Source organism: Scedosporium apiospermum (genome assembly GCF_000732125.1).
Source record: "Scedosporium apiospermum strain IHEM 14462 chromosome Unknown SEQ_SAPIO_0121, whole genome shotgun sequence".
Lineage (NCBI taxonomy): Eukaryota > Fungi > Ascomycota > Sordariomycetes > Microascales > Microascaceae > Scedosporium > Scedosporium apiospermum.
In genome coordinates this window covers 1,632,485-1,654,100 of record NW_015971822.1, presented here as the reverse complement: position 1 = coordinate 1,654,100, position 21,616 = coordinate 1,632,485, and the positions used below count along the sequence as shown (strand labels likewise).

At 51.2% G+C, this 21,616-nt stretch overlaps 7 protein-coding genes and 1 pseudogene across 7 annotated transcripts; 5 read left to right on the top strand and 3 right to left on the bottom strand.

Moving 5' to 3' along the window:
- Positions 1 to 1,462: 1,462 nt before the first annotated feature.
- On the bottom strand, positions 1,463 to 3,159 carry SAPIO_CDS8525 (putative Cytochrome P450 oxidoreductase OrdA-like protein; the record flags this gene model as incomplete). The annotated part of the gene is made up of 2 exons (XM_016790145.1): positions 1,463 to 2,546; positions 2,633 to 3,159. The coding sequence occupies 2 exons, from the start codon at positions 3,157 to 3,159 to the stop codon at positions 1,463 to 1,465; spliced, it is 1,611 nt and encodes a 536-aa protein (XP_016640408.1).
- Positions 3,160 to 4,619: 1,460 nt separating this feature from the next.
- On the top strand, positions 4,620 to 4,997 carry SAPIO_CDS8524 (uncharacterized protein; the record flags this gene model as incomplete). The annotated part of the gene is made up of 2 exons (XM_016790144.1): positions 4,620 to 4,876; positions 4,952 to 4,997. 2 exons carry the CDS (start codon positions 4,620 to 4,622, stop codon positions 4,995 to 4,997), a joined length of 303 nt encoding a protein of 100 aa, XP_016640407.1.
- An 832-nt stretch (positions 4,998 to 5,829) lies between these two features.
- Positions 5,830 to 8,647, bottom strand: SAPIO_CDS8523 (Steroid monooxygenase; the record flags this gene model as incomplete). Its single annotated transcript, XM_016790143.1, has 2 exons — positions 5,830 to 8,270; positions 8,362 to 8,647. 2 exons carry the CDS (start codon positions 8,645 to 8,647, stop codon positions 5,830 to 5,832), a joined length of 2,727 nt encoding a protein of 908 aa, XP_016640406.1.
- A 738-nt stretch (positions 8,648 to 9,385) lies between these two features.
- On the top strand, positions 9,386 to 9,913 carry SAPIO_CDS8522 (annotated as a pseudogene; the record flags this gene model as incomplete).
- Positions 9,914 to 10,432: 519 nt separating this feature from the next.
- Positions 10,433 to 11,802, top strand: SAPIO_CDS8521 (putative methionine aminopeptidase 1; the record flags this gene model as incomplete). The annotated part of the gene is made up of 4 exons (XM_016790142.1): positions 10,433 to 10,585; positions 10,648 to 11,016; positions 11,073 to 11,619; positions 11,678 to 11,802. 4 exons carry the CDS (start codon positions 10,433 to 10,435, stop codon positions 11,800 to 11,802), a joined length of 1,194 nt encoding a protein of 397 aa, XP_016640405.1.
- Positions 11,803 to 12,786: 984 nt separating this feature from the next.
- On the top strand, positions 12,787 to 15,114 carry SAPIO_CDS8520 (uncharacterized protein; the record flags this gene model as incomplete). Its single annotated transcript, XM_016790141.1, has 3 exons — positions 12,787 to 13,183; positions 13,247 to 14,572; positions 14,651 to 15,114. The coding sequence occupies 3 exons, from the start codon at positions 12,787 to 12,789 to the stop codon at positions 15,112 to 15,114; spliced, it is 2,187 nt and encodes a 728-aa protein (XP_016640404.1).
- A 281-nt stretch (positions 15,115 to 15,395) lies between these two features.
- SAPIO_CDS8519 (putative O-methyltransferase) lies at positions 15,396 to 16,849 on the bottom strand (the record flags this gene model as incomplete). The annotated part of the gene is made up of 4 exons (XM_016790140.1): positions 15,396 to 15,706; positions 15,828 to 16,279; positions 16,351 to 16,480; positions 16,552 to 16,849. The coding sequence occupies 4 exons, from the start codon at positions 16,847 to 16,849 to the stop codon at positions 15,396 to 15,398; spliced, it is 1,191 nt and encodes a 396-aa protein (XP_016640403.1).
- A 1,026-nt stretch (positions 16,850 to 17,875) lies between these two features.
- On the top strand, positions 17,876 to 18,759 carry SAPIO_CDS8518 (putative Translation elongation factor eEF-1, gamma subunit; the record flags this gene model as incomplete). Its single annotated transcript, XM_016790139.1, has 3 exons — positions 17,876 to 17,905; positions 17,976 to 18,156; positions 18,260 to 18,759. 3 exons carry the CDS (start codon positions 17,876 to 17,878, stop codon positions 18,757 to 18,759), a joined length of 711 nt encoding a protein of 236 aa, XP_016640402.1.
- Positions 18,760 to 21,616: the final 2,857 nt, after the last annotated feature.

Here is a 21,616-nt window from a genome sequence, read left to right as displayed (position 1 = left end):
CTAGCGTTGCCCAAAAAGCTGAAATGCAGCGGCGAACTCGACGGTTGCCAGAGATGTCAAACTACGCTCACCACCTGCACCTACCGCTCATCTACCAGATCCGCGGATCCCGCAGGCTCGAAGCGCCGACAATCCGAACCGGATCCTAAGCCCTCCTCTTCGAAAGCGCCTGTAAAGAAAAGGCATACGAAAGTCAACACAGAGGAGCGGTTTCCAGTTGAAGAATTGCCCATGTCTACTACAGAAATGGACACGAGGCATTCTTCTTCCTCGCTGGATCTAAAAGACGATGGCTTCTGGACGCCAATGTCTCTATCATCAGCTCCCATTTACACCGACCACATCCACAACTGGCATGACCCGCACTTAACCCAGCACCAAAGAATGGAGCTAAGCCTTGGTGATGAGAGTATGGATGCCCATCAGCTGGCGCCAGGGCGAAACTTTCATCACGGCAGCCCAGCTGCATTCTCGCACACAAGATCCAATTCACATATCGATGAGAACATCATAGATGCCAGCCTCGTCTTGACTCCACCACCGACGGCCAACCCTCCAACCATTTCCGCCGGCTCTTCATCGTCCGACTGTTTTCCAAACGGCCGGTGCGACTGCATCCGATCTCTGGCTGATATCCTTGAGAGGATCAGTGGTGACGTCGGTGATCAGACCGAGCATGCCGACCACCACTTCGATGACTTGCTCGGGTACTTGCATGACGGGATCGAGACGTGTAAGCAGGTCCTCCCATGCCAGCACTGCTCCGTCTGTACCACAAACTCCATGTTCGTCGTCGTAATAATCCAACAGCTCGCGACAATGTCACAGGACTTGTGTCGCCAGCTTCTCGCATACCAGCAAAAAGTCAAGACGGCAACTTCTATGACATCAGCGCTTCAAGGTGCGACTCCTTTCCTAACGCCCGCGGGCATTTATGTGGGGAAATATCAGGTTCGGTCCGCCGCTCTTTGCGAGGAGTTTCTATTTGCCATAGTCAACATGCATATTCAGGATCTTTACCGGCTTCTTGGTCATCTGCGCAATGATGTAAAAAAGGGCACAAAGGCGTTTAAACTGTTAAGTGACGCTACTGACGTGGCGAAACGAGCGTTTAGTGATTTACAAAGAAACCATGAACGGAAGAGTTGAATTTTGCAGTTGTAAATAGAAAATGGAAGATTGAAGCAGAAGAAAAAGCTGAATGGCTATCGGGTGATATCGTCGCCATCATAAAATGGCATGGCATGGAAAAGAAAACGGAAAAGGAAACGCATTAGGGGGCTTGGGGGATCAAAAGGGAAAGGGACGGCATGAAGGGCAAATAGAAAGGCTGGAACACAGCTCCGTTCTGTGTAATTTCAATTTCATGAAAGAATATATGTATTCCTCTAGAAATAGAACTGTTTACATCAAGCCTCAATCCCAATAGCAATCTCATTAACATAAAGTACTCTCCGAGATCTCATTCCAGTGGGCTGATGTCGAGGAATCTAGCATCGCTAGTCTCAGGCTCTTGCGCTGCCTCAATGCGTTCCAGAAGCTCGATATGATGCTGACTTCGAGGCTCGATCTTGAAGGCAAATTCCTTGGGCCGGTTCACCATCCCTGGAATTGCCTCAAGCTTGACGGGGATCTCGTTCCCCTGCGCGTCCGTGTCTTTGCAGAGCCTAAAGACGGAAAGCATCTGCGCGAGGGTGATGTAGACACTCCCGTCCGCGAAGAAGCGGCCAGCACAAGATCGCCGCCCGTAGCCAAAGGCGAGTTCACTCGGGTCCGGCTCGTTGAGCGGCTCTAAGTACCTCTCCGGTTTGAAAATCTCTGGGTCCGAGTACTCTTTCGGGTCGTGCAGGAACCACCAGAGGGAGGGAAGTAGATACGACCCCTTGGGGATGACGTATTCTCCATAGACGATGTCTTCTTCAGATTTGTGTGTCAAGCCCATCGGTCCAACGGGATTCCATCGCCATGCTTCCTTCACGATGCCATCGATATAGGGCAGATTTTTCCGGTCCTCAAAGGTGGGAAGTCGGTCGCCGCCGACCACACGGTCAAGCTCTTCTTGTGCCCTCTCCTGCACTTCGGGAAACATTACCAGGGCCAGAATGACGCTGGTTATTATGGCGACGGTACTATCAGAGCCGGCGGCGTAGAGGCTGACAGCAGTCCACTTGATGGCCTCTTCGTCATCCCCATCCAGTTTTATGTCGTTGGTTTTGGATCTTGTCATGTTCTTCTCGAGAAGGTTGGAAACATATGATGGCCGGTGAGCCGATTTTTCCAACTGCTGCTTGACGAAAGCGTATGGGAGCTCTGCCGCGGCCTCGTTGATCGCTTTCCATTCTTGAGCTGTCTTCCGGTATGTCATACCAGGGAACCAATCGGGAAGATAATTGATAGCAGGGACAGCATCTATGGCCCAGGAAAGGGGAACAAATGCACGGGAGAGGTTTTCCATGGCGTGCTCGATCAGATCGACGAGTGGATCTGGCCCTTTCCTCTCAATCGTATATCCGTAGGTAATTGATAAAACGACCGCCGCTGCCATTCTGTAAATAAGACTGTCAGCTAACTGAATACATCCTGTTTATTCCTTTCAGACTGTCTCTAGAATATAGAAGAAATTGACACTCACCTCTTGAGATGCTGGAGAATTCCGTCAGGGTCATGGAAAGTCTGTAGAGTGAAATGAAGGGCTTCCCTTTCCTGGACAGGATAGAAACCGGCCGATAGAGACTTAGTGCCGATCTCCTGATGGACCATCTTTCGGTGCTTTCGATACTTGTCGTCGTATTGATGGGTGATCAAGAAGTTGTCGAAACCACATAGCCTCGCAAAGTTCAGTTGGGGTCTCGCTGACGTCTTTTGGGCCTTCTTCCCCATAACGGCATGCGCCGCGTCCTTGTCATGGAAGATGACGAGCCTCTGGCCCATCACATTGATCGAGCTGATGGGGCCATAGGTATCCTTGTGCTTGAACCAATGTAAGAACTCCGGCTCCCCTTTGGGTGGAAGATCGAGGACATTGCCGACAATCGGTAGAGGCTTTGGCCCTGGTGGAATAGCATAGCTTCCCTTCTGACTCGAGTGCCACTGGTAGGCGAGCACCCCAAAGAAGGCTACCAAGGCTGTAGCTTGGAGAATGGGTGAGTCAAGATCCATGATTCCGAGGAGAGGCAAAAGAGAAGGGCAAGAGAAACTAGGTAAAGCTACAGTCGAATGTTAGTCTGATAGGCCCTCTTGAGGGAACAACTCTCCCGTTCGTGGGAGATCTTATGTGTCGATTCTGCGTTGGGCAATCTCTGTAGTCTCGACCTTGATACGCAAACCGCTCCCTCCGGTGTGCTATGGAGAGATGATAAAAGGACTCGTTGCCATTGGTCCGAGAAGGGCCCGTTTTACCGGAGAACGGAATAGATGAAGTCGGAGCTATCTCCGGAAGGTCGACAGGTCAAAATAGCGAAACGTACTCGGCGAAATTCCCCCCATCGTGCGACGACAGCGTTCATTGATTCGGTATTTCCTAATGAGGAAGTAGAGTGCCCGTAGGAATGCAGAGAAGAAGCCCAATGGATAACGTGGCGTTGCGAGGTTCTACCCCTGAGTTAATAGATGTAGACAGTCGACACCTCAATATCAATCGTGAGGAGCACAAAAGCCAGCACAAATGAGGCTACCAATACAACTCACATTGCACAACGTTTGACTGATGTTCACAGCTCTATTCACTTTCTCTCCTCCTACGAGCCCCACGATGGCGAATGTCAAGAGCCTACTCGAGGCTGCATCTCACCCTGTCGAATTTCTGCAGATCTTGTATCTGTTTGGAAAGTCCGATATTCCGGCCGCCGCGCTACCTTCAGTACGACTCATGTCACGCAAATGCTTTCATTGGCTGAATACTAAGTGGTAAAGTAGATGGCAGTAGCCCTAGTTCTCGCAGGACCATCACGTCTAGGTTTGATCGTGAGAGGATTTCTCTGGAACCAGTTACATCTACTCACTTTCCAGGTACCTTCACGCGACTCCCTAGCAGAAGGCACGGTTAAAAACCTGACTAACATGGACATAGGTCAAAAACCAGGTTAGCATGGCATTTTTCTCTTTACCATATCAAAGAACGTCTTCATACTTACTCAGGTGAGTAGATCGACGGCGTCGAAGAAGACAGAATAGCAAAACCCCATCGACCACTACCATCCGGTCGTATATCTATAAGTAATGCACAAATCCTATACTACGCCCTGTTTACATTGATGTGGGCCGCGGCGCTTTTCGAGAACACGATCCCATGCACCTTGACTTACTCGGTGGCAATCCTAATATACAACGAAGGGGGCCTGGCCGCGATTCCAGTCGTTAAAAATGTCATCGGGTCTATAGGCCTCGCGTGCTACTGCTGGGGAACCACTGTCATACTCGGTATGTTCACAGGAGACCTCGACGACATGTATGTTTTGTTTATAATTAGTCGTTATGCTGATATGTTCCAACCCAGACCAGGGTAGTGAGCTACATAGCAAGAAGGCTATCGCTGTGCTCATGATAGGTGCTATATTCGCAACAACTGTAGGTTTACGATCTGAATCGTTTTTGATACACAGCTGAGAAGAGATTCAATCATGCAGGGCCACGCACAAGATTTCCGTGATCGCTCAGCTGATGCTATTCGGGGTCGCAAGACGATTCCGCTGTTACTTTCGCAACCGGTCGCTCGCTGGTCCCTCGCCGCTATGATCGTGGCTTGGACAATTGGCCTGATTGCCTTGTGGGAGCCACCGGTTGTTGCCAGTGCGCTGTTCGCTGCTCTGGGTCTGAGGTGCCTGGCTGGCTATGTTCTTAGCTACGACGAGAAAGACGACTACGTGTCGTACTGTTGGTATGGTGTAAGTTGGACTTCTCGTCATCATAGTCTACTAGTCAAAGACTTGAATGCTCACAATCGGCACAACAGTTCTGGCTTCTTGGCAGCAACTTGCTCCCCATCTTTCCTCGACTGAGAGGCGAGCTGCAAGGGAAAACCCCAAGTTCTGGGCCGCCTTTGGCATACCCATGGTTGTTATCTTGACCAACACTCTTTTCAGGAATTCCCAACAGATTCCTCGACTTCTTGTCTACTCTGGTTTGGACCCCGGAACCAGGTTTCCGACCGGGTGGAAGTATAGACGGGCTTATACAGGGACTATCAAATTGTACGAACGTTGCTATTATATACTAGAAACCATTTCTTTTGATATGGAATCATATTCAGTGGTGAAGCCTTCCGGGTCTTAAACTATCTCAATCGTAAACGGAATTTATTCCCTCCCACGATTTCAACTCCAAGGGAAGGCGCCCGAGACGTGCCTTCCTCCAAAAATTCCCACGATTCCTCTCGTAATATCTCTATGTCCCAGATCTGGGCAAGAACCATCAACCGAGCAGCTCAAGCAGCAATACTGCGATCAATGGCCAAGTGGTCACTGGAGCGCTCAGAAGGTTAGAAAATTGCAATTTTTCGTAGCTCGTGGGAAGCAACCAGGATTCGATCCTGGGAGCGACCTGCAAGCGAGCTTTTTGCCTTTTCTTTCTTTTTCTTTCCCTTCCCCAACCCTTCACTCCCGCCCCCTTCCTCTACAACGCTCCCTACTAGTTCGTACAAACTAGTCTACTCGATGCAGCTCGATAGGGCATTTGATTAGAAAATTCTTCTAAATTATCAGGCTATTTACTATGCTGTTGACATCGGGAAACGGAAGATCCACGGATGATTTTCAATGTGATAGAGGCAACAATAGATCCAAAGCCTGAACTGCTTGATGTTATCGATAACTAGTAGGATGACCTGAAGAGTCAATGTCCATTAACGATTGGACCAGTTGCCAGTGCCGTCGACAATAGCAGAGCACTATGCCTTTCAGGCTCTGGTAGATCATAGGCCGCCAGATCAACGCCGGAGAAGTCCGCCTTCCGGAGCTGCTCATCCCATTGCTCGGGAGACTGCAGCGGACTCTCTATTCTACCCTCATCAACACCCGCCCACCACCCCGAAAGCGAGCCAAAAGCCATATTGAAGTAAGGGGTCAACCGAGTGAGCTCCACGAGGGCCAGCGTACCACCTGGCTTCAGCAACTTGTGAATGTTGCCCAGCGACGTGGTTAGGGAACGTGTTGCGTGAACGACGTTTGCCGCAATGACTAGATCGTAGGAATTCGCCTCAAAACCCTGTGCCACGGGGTCGGTTTCCACGTTCAGAGTTTGAAACTTCAGCAGATGCTGCCATTTTTTCAAGGTAGTTTGACCAGTCTTGAAAAAGCCGGCTGAAATATCGGTGTACACATATTCCGCACAGAAGTTCTCGCCCTCGGGGCTGCATGCTTGAAGAACTTGGAAGGTCGTGCCTCCAGTTCCGGCACCAATCTCCAAGATCCTCAAGTCCTTCTTCTGAGAGGTGAGGATCTTTGCGTATTCACCCGCATACCGGTTTGGTCTGGCACCCTCATCCGACAGGTACATGCGGAAGAGCAGATCATCCCTGAGAATGTGGACCAGGGGATGGGTTTTGCCAATCAGCAGGTTCACTATCTCAGGCCCGATGCGGGCAATGGCCTCGCCTTCAACACCCAGCTTAGAAGTAAGCTGCTCTAGTTCTTGTTTCGTACTTGGACTCTGCTGGATGATAGCCTGCCCGGACTCCGAGTTTACGAAATCTCGCAACACTTTCCACCAGTGGGCGCGATAATCCTGCTTGACGGCCAGTCGACGCTCCTGGACCTCCTTGACCGCCCAATCGATGTACCGAGCCGAGGCAGCGGAGATGTGATTGAACTTCTCGGCTGGGGACATACCAACCTTGTCGGATTGCAAGGGCAGAATAATCGACTCGAGCGCTTGAGCTGTAACGGGTAGCCCATTAACTGATCCATTTTGACCCAAGATCTCTTGGTTCACTTTGTTGGTGGACGCAGGAGGACTAAAGTCCATGCCTGCCCACCCTCCATTACTCTCTTGCTCGAGCCAAGAATTCCACAGTTGGGGGCCTCCGAAGTAGAACATGATCCTCGCAGGCTTCCCAGGTACGTTTGTGCCCACGAACCAAGAGCGGTTTGCCTTGGCATGTTCCGAGATGAATACGGAGCCCCATAGATTGTTGACATGATCGGTCCAGGCATCCTGAGTCTTCTCCGTCACGTTGATGGTGGCAATTTTGTTCTCCTCCATGTGGCGGATAGTCTTGCCGATCCAGGCTCCGGCTATCTCGACAAAGGTTGGCAGATTTCCCGCAGGTACGTGGGGCCCGCAGACGATGAACATGTTGGGGAATCCGTGGACCAGGACTCCAGCGAACGTTCGCAGCTTATCTGCCCAATACTCCTTTAGCGGCATTCCATGGCTCCCCACAATGTCTATTTCGTTCATCGCGCCGGTCCCCGCATCGAACCCCAGAGCGAAAATGATCATGTCGAACTCATATTCCGCCCCGGACTTCGCTCGGATTCCCTTTTCGTAAAGGTCAATTTCGTCTTGGCTTATGTCCACCAGTTTGACGTTGGGACGATTGAATGTCTCATAGTAGTGGTGGCCAGCAGGCGGGCGCTTGGAGCCGAAGGGATATTTGGGACACAGGATCTCTGCAGTAACCGGGTCTTGGACGATGGCGCGGATCTTTTGGCGAACGAATTCCGACATTTCTTCATTAGACTCCGGGTCCATGAAACAATCATCAAAGGTCTCGAGCTGGAAATTGAAACCTCCACGCTCCCAGCCGCTGTCGAAAATCTGCCTGATCTTTTCCGGGTCTCCCACTCCCTTGACCGTTCTCCCCGATGACTTAAATGCATGACCGGCCGGGTTGTTCATTGCAATTTCCCAGGTGGCATCGTGGTTCGCTTTGATGTCCACAGCCTGATACTCGTCGATGGCATAGTTCCGCCCCGGGAGCACGTAGTTAGGCGTGCGTTGAAACACAGTCAATTCCTTAGCCACCGGCGCAAGCTTGGGGATGAGATGGATTCCAGTCGAGCCCGTGCCGACGATAGCGATGCGCTTGCCTTGGAAATCAAGCTTGTGCGCTGGCCAATTGGACACCTGATACCACTCGCCCCTATAGGATTTGAGTCCGGCGAAAGGCGGATTCTTTGGAACTGACAGAATCCCAGTAGCCGGTAGAAAGTAGCGACAGGTGGTGGACGATCCGTCTGCGGTGGTGATTGTCCAGATGTTCTCGCTATCACTGTAACAGGCTGCCACAACTCGCGTATCAAATTGAATGCTTTTGCGCAGATTGTATCGGTCTGTTTTTCTTAGTTAGCGGATAAAACCTCCATCTTCTCCAATATCACGGGTATGGCGGCTGCCGAGCGAATATGAGAGGCAAGAACTGACCAACAACACGACCCAGGTACCGTTGAATCTCTTCCTGAGAAGGGTAACGTTCGTGAAAATTCCATTCCTCAAGCAACTCTGGCGCAAAGTTCAAGATGTAGATCCATGCCTCGCCATCGGTTCGAGATCCAGGATAGCGATTCCAGTACCATGTGCCTCCAACATCTGATGCTGCGTCGAAGCACTTCACGGTTAGGCCGAGTTGATCCAGTTCCCAGAGACTCCTGATGCCACTGAAACCTGCACCGATGACAACAGCATCGCAGTCCACAGCCTTTTGCGACATTATAGGCTATACAGCACGCGACAGGTAAGGTTTTGCGATGGATTTCAGTACGGTCGAGCGCAATATAGAACCTTTAGAATTGGGAATCACTTTCTTCACGAGTGGTCGGGATTGGCAATTACAGCTTGGACGTTGCGTGTATTCAATCAATATCACCAAGTGTTCAGTTAACTCAAACATTGGGATTGGACCCTGAGCTGCTGCAGCCCTGCGTCCCCGGCTCCAGCTTCCCGCTGGTGCGTTGGCGAGGACCGCTGAATCGCCCGGTTCGGCAGTCTCGTGCCAAGCCGATTCGGCCCGCACTGCCGGATAAGGAAATAGTACCGGATCCGAAAAGTCGGGCGAATCCGGCCATCATCGCTCACCGCAGTTGCAGGCAACCAACACCTCTCCTAGCCCAAGTATACTTGCAAATTCGACCAGGCCAACAGCGGGGAGCAGCGAGAGGAACCAAAGGAAGCGTTACATATTTAAATAAATCATACGACCGAGCCTTCCAGTCTCGCACGATTGGCGGGCAAACCCGACGAGTTGATGGAGCATATCCTGTGTCGGGCTTGGAATTGGGCTTAACGTTCGAGGTTAGACTAGGAGCCCATAAAGCAGAGAGTAGCCAGTATTAATTAATTGGGCTTGTTGTCAATGAAGCTTTCATAGACCTTCTTGAACTACATCAAAGTCCCACCAGCTCATGGAAATCATCACAACACACGGATAACCGACTTGAGGAAGAAGAAAATGACATCTCTATTCAGCTCTGGCAATGCCCCTCAGCTGGGAATCGCGCTCCTACGCGTCTCTCCACTAGTCCTCTCCTCTGCGTCGGTCATGTTCAGTTGGGCTCAAGACATTTCTCTCGGGGCCTTCTTGCACCCGTCCCTCCGCAACGATCCGACCCACCCGAGTGGCAAAATCCTGCCCCGTTATTTGCCAGCCTTCATGAAGCCCGGGCTCTGGGGAATCGGTTTGACCTACCTGCCTGCCACCGCCCTCTGCATCGCCAATGGTCTAAGTGGCCAGAGCCAGGAGATCCGTGGCCTGTATCTTGCCGGCGCCTTCTTCAGCATCGCGCATTTTTCCTGGGGCCCTTCAATGTTTGCCATTCTTGCCCGCATTTCCGATCCTAAGGCCGCCGGAGTCCCAAACGAAGATGCGCTGGAGTCTTGGTTGCCGCCCCATCACCGCCGGACTCTCATGGTTAATGTCCCGGCTTTCTTATGTATTTTCGCTGCTACTTTGGCTACTGTCACGGAGGGTCTTAGGTAGAAGAAGAAGAACATGGGAGGTCGTCGATGGAAGCGCAATGCACGCATTTGAGGAAAGGGTATGTGGCGTTGAGGGCCGTAATCTTCACTTCAATTCTAGTTAGGAAGGAAGCACACCGGAGCCCTTCGGCCTCCCACGACTTATTTTTAGTTTAAGAAAAACCCCGTCGGGATTCAGCTGGTGGCTTGTTGTTCGTTGGTTCAAGGTTCTTTTGCGCAAGCCTCCATCCCGTTTCAGCAATGCGCACTAATTTAATGCCCTTCGCTAAACTGGAAGGAGGAGTTGGACCCCGCTTTGCAGATCTCAGGGCTGATTAATCACCAGGATTGGTCTTTGTAGTGTACTTTGGTACCTCAGCACGCTGCCCTGTGCTACATCCGAGTTTTCCTAAGGCTGCCTTCTGACGCGAGACTTCTGACCAAATACATCAATTTCTTTTTCTAACCCACCACTGCGGTTATTCGTCTCATCTCTCAAGGGTGTTTCTGCCTCCCATAATAAGAGGCGAGCCCTACCAAAATGGCGGACGACCTATCAGAATCGCTAGAAAAGCGCAAGTGCCTAGGAGCAGACTGCGAGAATGATGCTGGATCTTTACAGTGCCCAACCTGCTTGAAGCTGGGCCTGAAAGACAGCTACTTCTGCTCCCAGGAATGCTTCAAGAAGAACTGGGTTGGTCTTACCGTATCGCTCCCCTACTAGGACTTCCGGCTGACGGAAGGCCTGTGTTACAGAATGACCATAAGGCCATGCACAAAACGGTCCAAAATAAGAATGGATCTAACGCAGCTCCTGGGTATTTCAATCCCTTCCCGACCTACAGCTTCACCGGCTCTGTCCGGCCTGTCTATCCGCTTTCTCCGCGGCGTACGCTCCCCAAGTCGATCCGACGACCAGACTGGGCCGAGACTGGCATACCAAAAGCGGAGCGGCGCTTGAACAGGTCCAAGATTGACCTTCTCGACGCCAAGGGGCAAGAAGCAATGCGCAAGGTGTGCAGATTGGCTCGAGAAGTCTTGGACATCACCGCCGCCGAGGTCAGGCCGGGAGTTAGCACAGATTACCTGGACGAGGTTTGCCATAGGGCTTGTGTCGAGCGGGATGTAAGCACGACTCTCTTCTCAAGATTGAGTCTGAATAACTTCTGACCCTGAAACAGTCGTATCCTTCTCCTTTGAACTACAACCATTTCCCCAAGTCCATATGTACTTCTGTCAACGAAGTAGTTTGTCACGGAATACCCGATTTCCGCGTCCTTCTGGGCGGCGATATCATCAACCTTGACGTCTCATTATATCATGGAGGGTATCACGCCGATCTTAGCGAGACGTATTATGTTGGCGATCGAGCCAAGGCGGACCCGGACTCGGTCAGAGTGATTGAAACGACACGAGAATCCTTGGATGAGGCGATCAAGACCGTGAAGCCCGGTACACTAATACGAGACTTCGGTAACGTCATTGAGAAGTACGCCAAGGCCAGAAACTGCAGCGTCGTCACGACCTGGGGTGGTCATGGTATCAACTCCGAGTTCCATCCCCCGCCCTGGATCCCTCACTATGGCAAGAGCAAGATAGCAGGAGTGTGCAAACCTGGAATGACGTTCACAATCGAGCCGATCCTCACGGTGGGAAAGCCTCGGGAGGTTTACTGGCCGGATAACTGGACAAACGTCACCGTGGATGGCAAGCGAACTGCTCAATTCGGTGAGTATATGACGCCATTTTCGCGCCTACGCCCTAGTGCTAACTAACGCGTGTGTAGAACACACTTTACTTGTCACGGAAACAGGCGTCGAGGTCTTGACTGCGCGAACGGAGAATTCGCCAGGAGGCCCGGTGCCAATGCCGACAGGCTCGAAAGACACAGGAAAAGTTAATGGAGCGTAATTTCGGTCAGTCGATATCCCGTCTAGGAGGCACAGTATGTCAAGCGAATTGGGAATAGAAAGCGGGTATTCTTACGGTTTCTGGTGGGTCAAGACCGTCACAGGAGCCCAAGTGGTGCCCCGTCCAAATGATTCCAAACTACTACCTACTCGAGAGTTATCTAGAACCACTAAGACAGTATCGGCACCATAATGACAGGGACGTTCTCAGGCAAGTAAAACCATTTTCAATGCAGCTCTGGAGGACAAGTGAAGTGAGATGTAAATAGTTGACCCACGGGCTCGATATTGACTGAATGCCGGGGAGAGACAATGCAGTATCTAACGAACCGCATAAATCGTGGAAACCCTCTCCGACTACCGGCCATCTTATAAATGCCTTGTAATCCTGCTCAACTCGTCAAAGTTTGAATGGCTTGGTCATGGGACTGAATCAAGTTCAGTTAAACCGATGCTGCACCCGCAGGCTGCTCAGACGCATGACACTTTGTCATTACTAGGTCCTATCAGGATGGGAAAAGCCAATGGTGATTCTTCCCTTGGGCCGTTGCAGTTTAAAGGTTGCTCCACTGAGCATCTTTGGCGTCGGCGGCCTAACCGCAAACTACTGGAAGCGCCGTACACACCGAAGGGCCGAACAGCCAAAAATTGCCCCTGTCCACGTCCAATCTTGTAAGTCGATCGGAGCTCTGCACTTTGATCTGTAGGGCTGCATACCTATCAATCCAAGACTAAAAAGATGAAAGTAAGTAGAATAGATCTCATATAGCCAGGCCGCAGTGATACATTTAGTGATTGATCCGTATTAGACATTCACCTCTGCTGTGCACAATCTACACGTTTGGAGATCACCAAAACCACTGAACACAATCTCGCCTTGGCCACCTCCAGTTTATTTTCAGTAGAGTACACAAACGATATTATCGACAGGCCTTCCCGCAAGGCTAGTCTGATACTATCGTGTCTTCTTTTTGTTCGATCCAGCATGTCTCCCGAGATCCCCACCCAGGTCCATCTTCAAGATGAAATTCTACAACGGAGCTTGCAAAACCCAGAAGACTTCTGGGCTCAGCAAGCCGAGCACCTTTCATGGCACAAGAAACCCGAAAGTACTCTTCGAATGGCGGAGAGGATGCTGCAGAGTGGCGCGGTTCATCCCACATGGGAGTGGTTCCCTGGCGGGGAGATATCAACGTGTTACAACTGTGTCGACAGACATGTGGAGGCGGGCAACGGAGACCAGGTGGCTGTTTATTACGACAGCCCTGTGACGGCCACAAAGGAAAGGTATACCTACAAGCAACTCCTTGGCGAGGTCGAGACGCTAGCCGGAGCACTCAGGGAAGATGGGGTCAAGAAGGGTGACGTTGTGATGCTGTATAGTGAGTGCACGACTACCTCCATGCTCCAACAGCAACCATTCTTTCTAACTTTCAGAAACTCAGTGCCCATGATACCCGCCGCTCTAATCGGAATGCTCGCCGTTAACCGCCTCGGAGCCATCCATTCTGTCGTATTTGGCGGGTTTGCACCAAACGCCCTGGCTCAGCGCATCGAGGCTTGCAAGCCAGCAGTTCTCCTTACAGCTTCATGTGGCATTGTCGGAAACAGGCCTCCCATCGCGTACCAACCACTAGTAGAGAAGGCGATTGACCTTTCTTCTCACAAGCCGGGCCGCGTTGTGATCTGGCAGCGACAGCAGTTGCGCTGGGGAATAAGGACCTGGTGGAGTGTGCCGTGGTGGCGAAGACTACAAAGACTTGTTTGCGGCGGTAAGGCCACCGGTGGCAACCAGTCGTCGTGGCAAGAGTTTGCGGGGAGCGCAAAGGCGAGAGGAATCAAAGCCGATTGTGTACCGGTAAAGAGCGACGATCCCATCTACATTATGCACACATCCGGTACGACTGGAAGCCCGAAGGGCGTGGTCCGGGACGCCGGAGGCCACGCCGTAGGTTTACATCTGTCGATCAGCTACGTTTTCAATATCCGGGGCCCGGGAGACGTTTTCTTTACGGCTTCGGATATCGGTTGGGTAGTGGGCCACTCCTATATTCTTTACGCTCCATTACTCGCCGGAGCTTCTACCGTCCTATATGAGGGAAAACCTGTGGGGACCCCGGATGCATCCGCGTTCTGGCGTGTGATTGAGGAATACAAAGTCAGCACGATGTTTACGGCACCAACCGCACTTCGGGCCATCAGACATGACGACCCAAACAACGACGCCTTTTCCAAAGTAGGCGAGCGTGGAGGCCTACGATCACTCAAGGCCCTCTTCCTTGCAGGCGAACGCTCGGAACCGACGTTGGTAACTATGTACCAAGGGCTCCTCGATAAATATGCTGCACCCTCTCCCCATGTTATTGACAATTGGTGGTCAACGGAGGTAGGATCACCAATTACCGGTCGAGCACTCAATCCCCACGCCGCCCAAGACCGCACTCAGGTACGATATTACACTCCGGTACGAATTAAGCCCGGGAGTGCTGGAAAACCGATGCCTGGATTTGATGTTCGTGTCGTGGATGAGCAGGGAAAGGAAGTGGGAAGGGGATCAATGGGTAATATAGTGCTGGGACTGCCTCTTGGACCAACGGCGCTCCGTACTCTATGGGCCAATGACGAAAGATTCTATAGGAGTTATTTAAGGAGATTTGACGGAAAGTTTCTGGATACCGGAGATGCAGGGTGGATTGACGAAGAGGGCTATGTTCATGTGATGGGTCGAAACGACGATGTGCTGAACGTCAGTGCCTACAGGCTTTCAAGTGGTATGTAACGCTCGCCATTGGAGAATCATCTCGGCCATTTTTGTTTCCAGGTTAACTGACAAGATATCTACCCTGCAGGAGCCATCGAGCAAGCCATCTCATCCCACCCTCTCGTGGCAGAATCCTGCATAGTGGGCATTCCCGACCAACTCAAGGGCCAGCTCCCCTTTGCATTCATCACCCTCTCCGTCACCAAACACCCAGAATCTGCGATACCAGATCCACAGCTTACCTTGGAGATTCAGTCGCTCGTGCGCAAGCAAGTCGGCGCGTTTGCGGCATTGGGAGGCATCGTTCAAGGAGAAGGCATAATCCCTAAGACGAGATCGGGGAAGACGCTCCGGCGGGTGCTGCGGGAACTCGTTGAGAATGGGACACATGGAGAGTTTGACGAGGAGGTCACGGTTCCCAGCACGGTGGAGGATGCGGCTGTAGTGGAAGCCGCGAGAGCCAAAGTTAAGGAGTATTTTCAGATGAATTGGGGCAAGCACAAAGCGATTGAGGCGAGGGAGAAGTCATCACTGGAGACAACCGAGACGTGAGTGACGGGGATCTGTGGAAAAACATTGTCAATAGTTTAGAATTGACACTGGCATTTTGGACACATCTGCTGGTTTTAAAGAGTCTACTACCATATATTGGAGTTAAGTTATATCTTAGGAAACATTGAGGGATCTTCTTCTAGCAGAGTTCATCTAAAATAAAAATAAAAAATCGAAAAAAAAAGTCCTACACATCATTGAAAGAAACTGCTAGTATTAAGTTATTGAAACCATCGTCTCCACTTCATTGTGTCCCACGTTCTCTGCAAGCAGTCCTCTGTTTACGGCAGCTCAGCTTCGACCAAGCTCTCGTAACCGCGGCCATCAGGCCATATCTTGACCAACTTCAGCCCGGCCTCGCTGATGACTTTCTTCCAGACATCCTCGGTCCTTTCGTTGGCCGACGCCTGCATTACAAGGCAATCCAAGCCAGCTTGGTAGGAGCTGGCCCCTGTATCTGGAAGGACGATATCATTGATCAACACCCTCGAGTAGCCGCGTTTCATGGCAGCGGCAACCTGCTTCAAGATATCGATTGACACTTTGTCCGACCAGTCGTGGAGAACGGCATGCAGGTAGTACGCCCGGGCGCCTTTATATTGTTACAGATTGTCAGCTTGTCACTGATAACTTCCCAGCGGGAAAGAAACGGACAGAATAGAATTATTGTGAAAAAGAAAATAAAGTGAGAAATTAGGAAGAATGAGACTGACATTTAACAGGCTGTTCCTCGAAAAAGTTATACCCGATGGCCTTAATCTTGTCCGTGGTCAAAGTAGCCGCAGCGACTGTCTCGGGCAGGTCCTCAAGAACGAGAGACCCAGCCGGGAGATCAGGGTGCTTATCAACGACGCGCAGTAGATCGATGCCGTGGTGTCCACCAACGTCTACGACGAACGCGCTGCCATCACTCAGGTCAGCACCCTCAAGAAGTGCTTTTGTGTCGTAGAACTCGGGCCACGGCCTCTTCTGCCTAGCCCAGAGCGTCATGAAGCCCGAGAAGCTCTCTTGGAGATGAGGGCTTGATTCGCATCTTCCCCAGAAGTTCTTCTTCTCGGGGTATGCGTCGATGTAGCAACTGTTATTGTCGTCCAAAGGCTTGCGGTAGTTTGTCTTGGCGAGGAACGCGGGAAAGTTCTGGGCGCATTGTGAGACGTGGTCGGTCCTGTGGCTCGTCATTAGTGAATTAGTCCCGTTTGCTTTGGAGGGCGTCCCTTTCCAGGGTGTCCTGCGTACCTTATTGTAAGTCCTGGTGCTACAAGGGTGCTTTTATCGCCGATGGCGAGGGAGAAACTCGTTGGTGCGTAACGATCTTTCCCAGTTTCTTCAACAATGTGGTGGGTGGCCAAGAGTCGTAGGAGGCTGCCTAAGAAAATACGCTTATTAGGAAGCTGGCGGCCAAATAATACAAAGTAGTTGAAGTCATAAACCACTTACGTAGCAACTCGGGGTCAACATCCTTCTTGACGATCTTGGCCAACTCATCGACGTCTTTTTCGCCCCCTCCAGCAGCAGCCCAGTCCTCCCACAAACCCACGTCGATGAGGGCCTGGAGCCCAGAGAACATGATGGGTTCTTCGAGGGCCAGTCTCATAGTCTTCTCTTCCTTTGTTTCTAGCTTGTGGAAAAGCTTGCGGGCGGCCATGGCCAATTTCTGTCGCGACACATGGTCGTCTTCGAAAGCGGTCACATCGACTGTGTTGAGCTTTTCGACCAGTTCTTCAACGTCGGCCATGATGGAAATGTTGCTGATGTTCTCGGCACACAATAAAATGATCTGGGAGATTTAGGATTCTATAGGGTCTACATAGCTCTCCGACCTGTGTGCTCGATGTTTATAGATGTTGTCGGGTCGAATACAGAACTCCAGCTTTCCAAAATCAACCTCCCAAATACGTATTAGTACCCCTGCGAGGAACCCACTCTTGCTGTCGAGTGTAACACAAATGATGTGATGACCCTGGAGAGGTGGCCCGTACCGATTCCAGTAATCTGTGTAAATGGGCCTATCGAAGACGAAGCTGGGTCGATCCTGGGCCTATGGATGAACTCAATGGAGAGAAGGGCCAGCACCAAACGCGGCAGGTCCAAGCTTCCTAGCCGTTTCGGCAAGTTGAAGGTGCGAAAATGCACGAGTAGTTTATATTTCCCCACCGAGTATATCGGATTTTTCGATCTTGTACAAACCGAGCCATAAAGCGCCGACGACGTTTTCATCATCGTAAAGTAAATGGGAGTCCACGGAGACTTCACCAAGCGAACAAGAACATCTAGGGGATAATCTTGACTCACTACCGAGGTACCACACTGAGATCAAGACAATGCCATATTTCCAAAAAAGGTTGTCATCCCATGGCTTGGAGGCTTCCCGCCCAATCTCCCGCCATGTCCGAGCGCTACCCCCGATTGCCAGGTCCGGTCGGGAGAGGCGGCACTAGCCCAAATTGGTGTAGTCGCCGAACTCATTAGAGCCTATTCCGGGCTCCGAATGCCAACATCGAATCTCGATCAAGGATGGAGCTGGTTGAGGAGCATCAATTGATCCATTTCGATATGGTCCAGAGCGAATTCCTTTGACCCCAATCTACATTCCTTTTCAGCATCGAAACATCATACACAGCGTTATGCCGTGCCAGGCTGCATCCTGACAGACTTCGTTGCCTTTTACCTCCTCGTGGCTCAACGCCGAGCAATTCTTCCGTCCACTTATACCACTTTCTTAGTAAACATTGTTTAGCGAAGGGTGGCATCCTCGACCAAAATGGTGTTTGGTACTCTATATACGACTCCTGTAAGTCATCTATCAATATGTTTCTACGCCTTGGCTTGGCACGGCATACTAACATTTAATTTCACCTCAGGGCGACCAGCCACGTACCATCGCGATCAAGGCCGTCGCAAAGTCGAGGAATTTGGAACTCAAAATTATTGAAGAGCCCAGGATCCCCGAGCACCTTGAGATCAGCAAGCTCGGCAAGGTCCCAGCCTTCCGCGGTGAGGATGGCATGAAACTTTTTGAGTGTATTGCCATAGCCATTTACAGTATGTGTAAATTGTTGCTAGACTTCTGGTTCATGAATGCTCTCCCTCTCTCTCTCTCTCTTTTTTTTTTCTTGAGCTAAAACTAACATGAACGTTGCTCTAGTTACCTCGCAAGACGAGAAAACCACTCTTCTCGGGAAGGATAAGCATGAGTACGCTCATATTCTTAAATGGATGTCATTTTTCAACTCAGAGATCATTTACCCCCTCGTCGAGCAATATCTTCCCCTTGTCGGCATCCGGCCCTACAACCAAGAGTCCGTTGATACCTTTGCTAAGATGGCCCAGGCGGCCGTGTCTGTTGTCGAGGAGCACCTAGACGGCAGGAACTTCCTCGTTGGCGACAGCCTTACTCTTGCCGACATCTTCTGCGCGGGTATCATCACCCTCGGCTTCCAGTTCTTCTACGGCAGGGCCTGGCGTGAGGCGAACCCCAACGTCACTCGTTGGTACCAGAATATTATCAGCCAGCCCATCTATTCCGCTGTTACTGAGAAAGTTGAGTTCCTCGAGGAGCCTAAGCTGACAAATGTACCACCCAAGAAGGCGGAGGGTGTGAATGGGCATAGCTCGGGGGTTGAGGCTGCGTCTGCTACAGCTTAGGAGTCCTAAGCTGATCCATGGCATGGTCGACGTAATGCCTTTAGAAATCAAGACGTTTCCGTGATAAGGAGACTGACCCCTCTTGTGCCGTAGGCATACAGGTGGCTCATCAAGCCATCCGCGGAGGCCGTGAAGGATTGACAAACTGTTCATACTCCGGTTAGTTAGCGATGGATTCCAACAACAGAGAACACGTTTTAGAGATAACTCCCAATGTTTGTATGATTCCACCCAGCTCTCTGCTAGGATGTAGTGAAACAGTCGACTCGTAGATGCAATTGTAACCGCGGTTGCTCGTGGACTTGTTCTGCCGATTACCACAAAGGCGCCGAGGATCTCAGGTTGTTGTCTCCAAGCTCGTCGGAGACGAAGTATAACTGAACAGGCTAGCAAAACGCCGTCGCGTGCAATCCATCAGGTGGCATCAGGGTTACAGTTAACTTATTGCTTCAAATGCCTACACTAATCCCCGTGGTCTGGTACAGCCAGCTCGGTCCTTACCAACAGGAAAGGGTGACATTGATGACACGAGATGGCCTGGCCAGGCCAAGCCAACCGACCATTGATCCCGAGTGACTGGTGGATGAAGGAGTCCCCTTCTCTCAGATCCCAAGTAGAACCATCAAAGATCTTTGCCCCCACATTGTGCATCAGCTCCTCAGCAGCTGATCAAGAAAACCCGGAGCATTATGGTCCATCCTGACCCATCCCATGAATCCCGAGACTGGGATTGTCCCTAATCCCAACGATTCCAAGTCCTCCCGCAAAGCCAAAAACCGAAATCCTTGCCCAGTTTTCGATTCCGCAAACTATTTTTACTCGTATTCGGTGGGTCCACATTAATGTCCCTCGTTGATGGTGCGACAGCGGAAACGAGAGGGCGGGTCCACACTAACCAAGAAGTGGTTTAAGACGGCGGCACTCACAACACCTGCCGTAAATTGCCATTTTTTCCATTAATCTCACGGACGAAGGACACAAACCTACGCACAGTTCACTTTGAAAGCTCCAATTGTATCAAGCCATGAGCGTAAGCCACGAGGAAAGGAAGGAAAGAAGGGAAAGCGAAGGAGAGAAAGAGAAAAGATGGCCAAATACAACGCTGGCTGGAACAAAAACAGAGGAATATCGGGATGTGCCTGTGTCGAAAAAACGAACTACTTCGCAGTGTGTTACGGAGCAGTTGCAAGCACAAACGGTTTTCAATCCGTCGTCGGACGGAACCTGCACTAACGGCCCGGGAATAAAGGGGCAACCAACACATGATACCGTTTTCCAACAATGCAGAATTGTAGACTCACTCCACTGATCAATTTTGCTCAATTCCATCGCCAATTCACCACCTGAACCTGCCCCGTTTCCCAGGCTGCTCTCCCCATGGATCAGCAGACTCTCCCGGCTGACGCGATGTCTAGTTTACCTCGTAGTGTAAGATTACAATAGGTGCCGGGGAGAGAATGGTCAAGTTTATCGAGTGCGATCGACGACGTGTCAAGACATTGACGTCTGACTTCGGCAAGTCGGAAGGGCATGTCTTGTATGCATGCAGGTGTAGTAGTGCACACAGGTATGCAAGGAGGGCAATCACCTTGGTTGGCTTCAGCTCTGGACAGCACACACTACTGTACGTCGAGAACGCTAGTTCGCCTGGTGCTGCAGGCTGTGTCGTACAATTCATGGCATTGAGAAGGATACTGAGTGATGGTTGGCATTCCTTCTTCTCAAGGAGGGTCCAGTGCCCCTTGGCGTCGGCTCACAGGGTCTGCCTGCCCCCATAGTCGTTCCACCATGTCTCAAGACGAAGTAATAAATTCGATGCCTCGCACAAGAAGACAGCGCTCCCTGCATATGCGGACTACGAAGGAGTTGACGGGTGTGTTGGTTCTTACTGAAGTCCAAGGCACACTGATGGGCGATTACATCAATTGACGGGATCAATCCGTCAATACCTTTGTAGATCAAGAGGCAGACACAAAGAGACTACGTAATTATCCTGCATCCCGAGTCCGCCCACCCCTGAGTGCAACCGTCAGCGCACCCGATGTTGCCCTGCCATTCCACAGAACGAACTGGCCACAACCTGGGAAAGGGGAGGAAATGCGGGGGCGCATTACTCAGGATCATGTTCGATCCAGATAATGAATTGTCACAATGGTATCCAGTGACGAATGTGACGAGGGGAAAACGCACATCATCGATTCATCCAGTTCTGCTGAGCAACGGCATTTGGCCAATTCCTCCAACCGCGAATCGAGCAATCCAAAGGATGCGACAAGCCTCCGGCCATGGGTTCAAAGTAATCGAGACAGTCCCTTCATCACCCCTGAAGTAACCTCACTCTTTTGGCTTGATGAAACACGCCGGGTCACTATAATCCGAGGTCACTGGTGGAGTTGGTCGTTGTCGGTCCCATATTTGTATCCGTAACCGCCAGCGGTGCCGAATGCCGTTGGCGGCCTGGCCTTCGTCAATCTCAAGTTGGGCCCTGGACTCTAGAAATAATAGTGGCTTAGCAACTGTGCCGCGCATCCCCCCCTGTCTCTGTCCGAAGCTGTGATGGCAAGCCAGATCTTCAGTTCTTCGGTTCTTCCTCTCCCCACGCATTGATCGACGGAGCCAAGCCATCCTGGTCAATCACCCTCTAGTGTCTGGAAAAGTAATCGGTACACTACGCAGCCAGCGGTCCGTCCATCTCCCTGGGTGTCATGTTGGGGGGTGAGGTTATTCGGTCCCTGGAAATGTGGAACAGGGGTGTCCGTAACTAGCGCACTTGCATTGGAAAGGAGGAGGCTTTTTCGAGCCACGACCAAGACAACGTCCCTCGTCCCTGATAGACTTGGTTCGTTCCCCGTCCAGG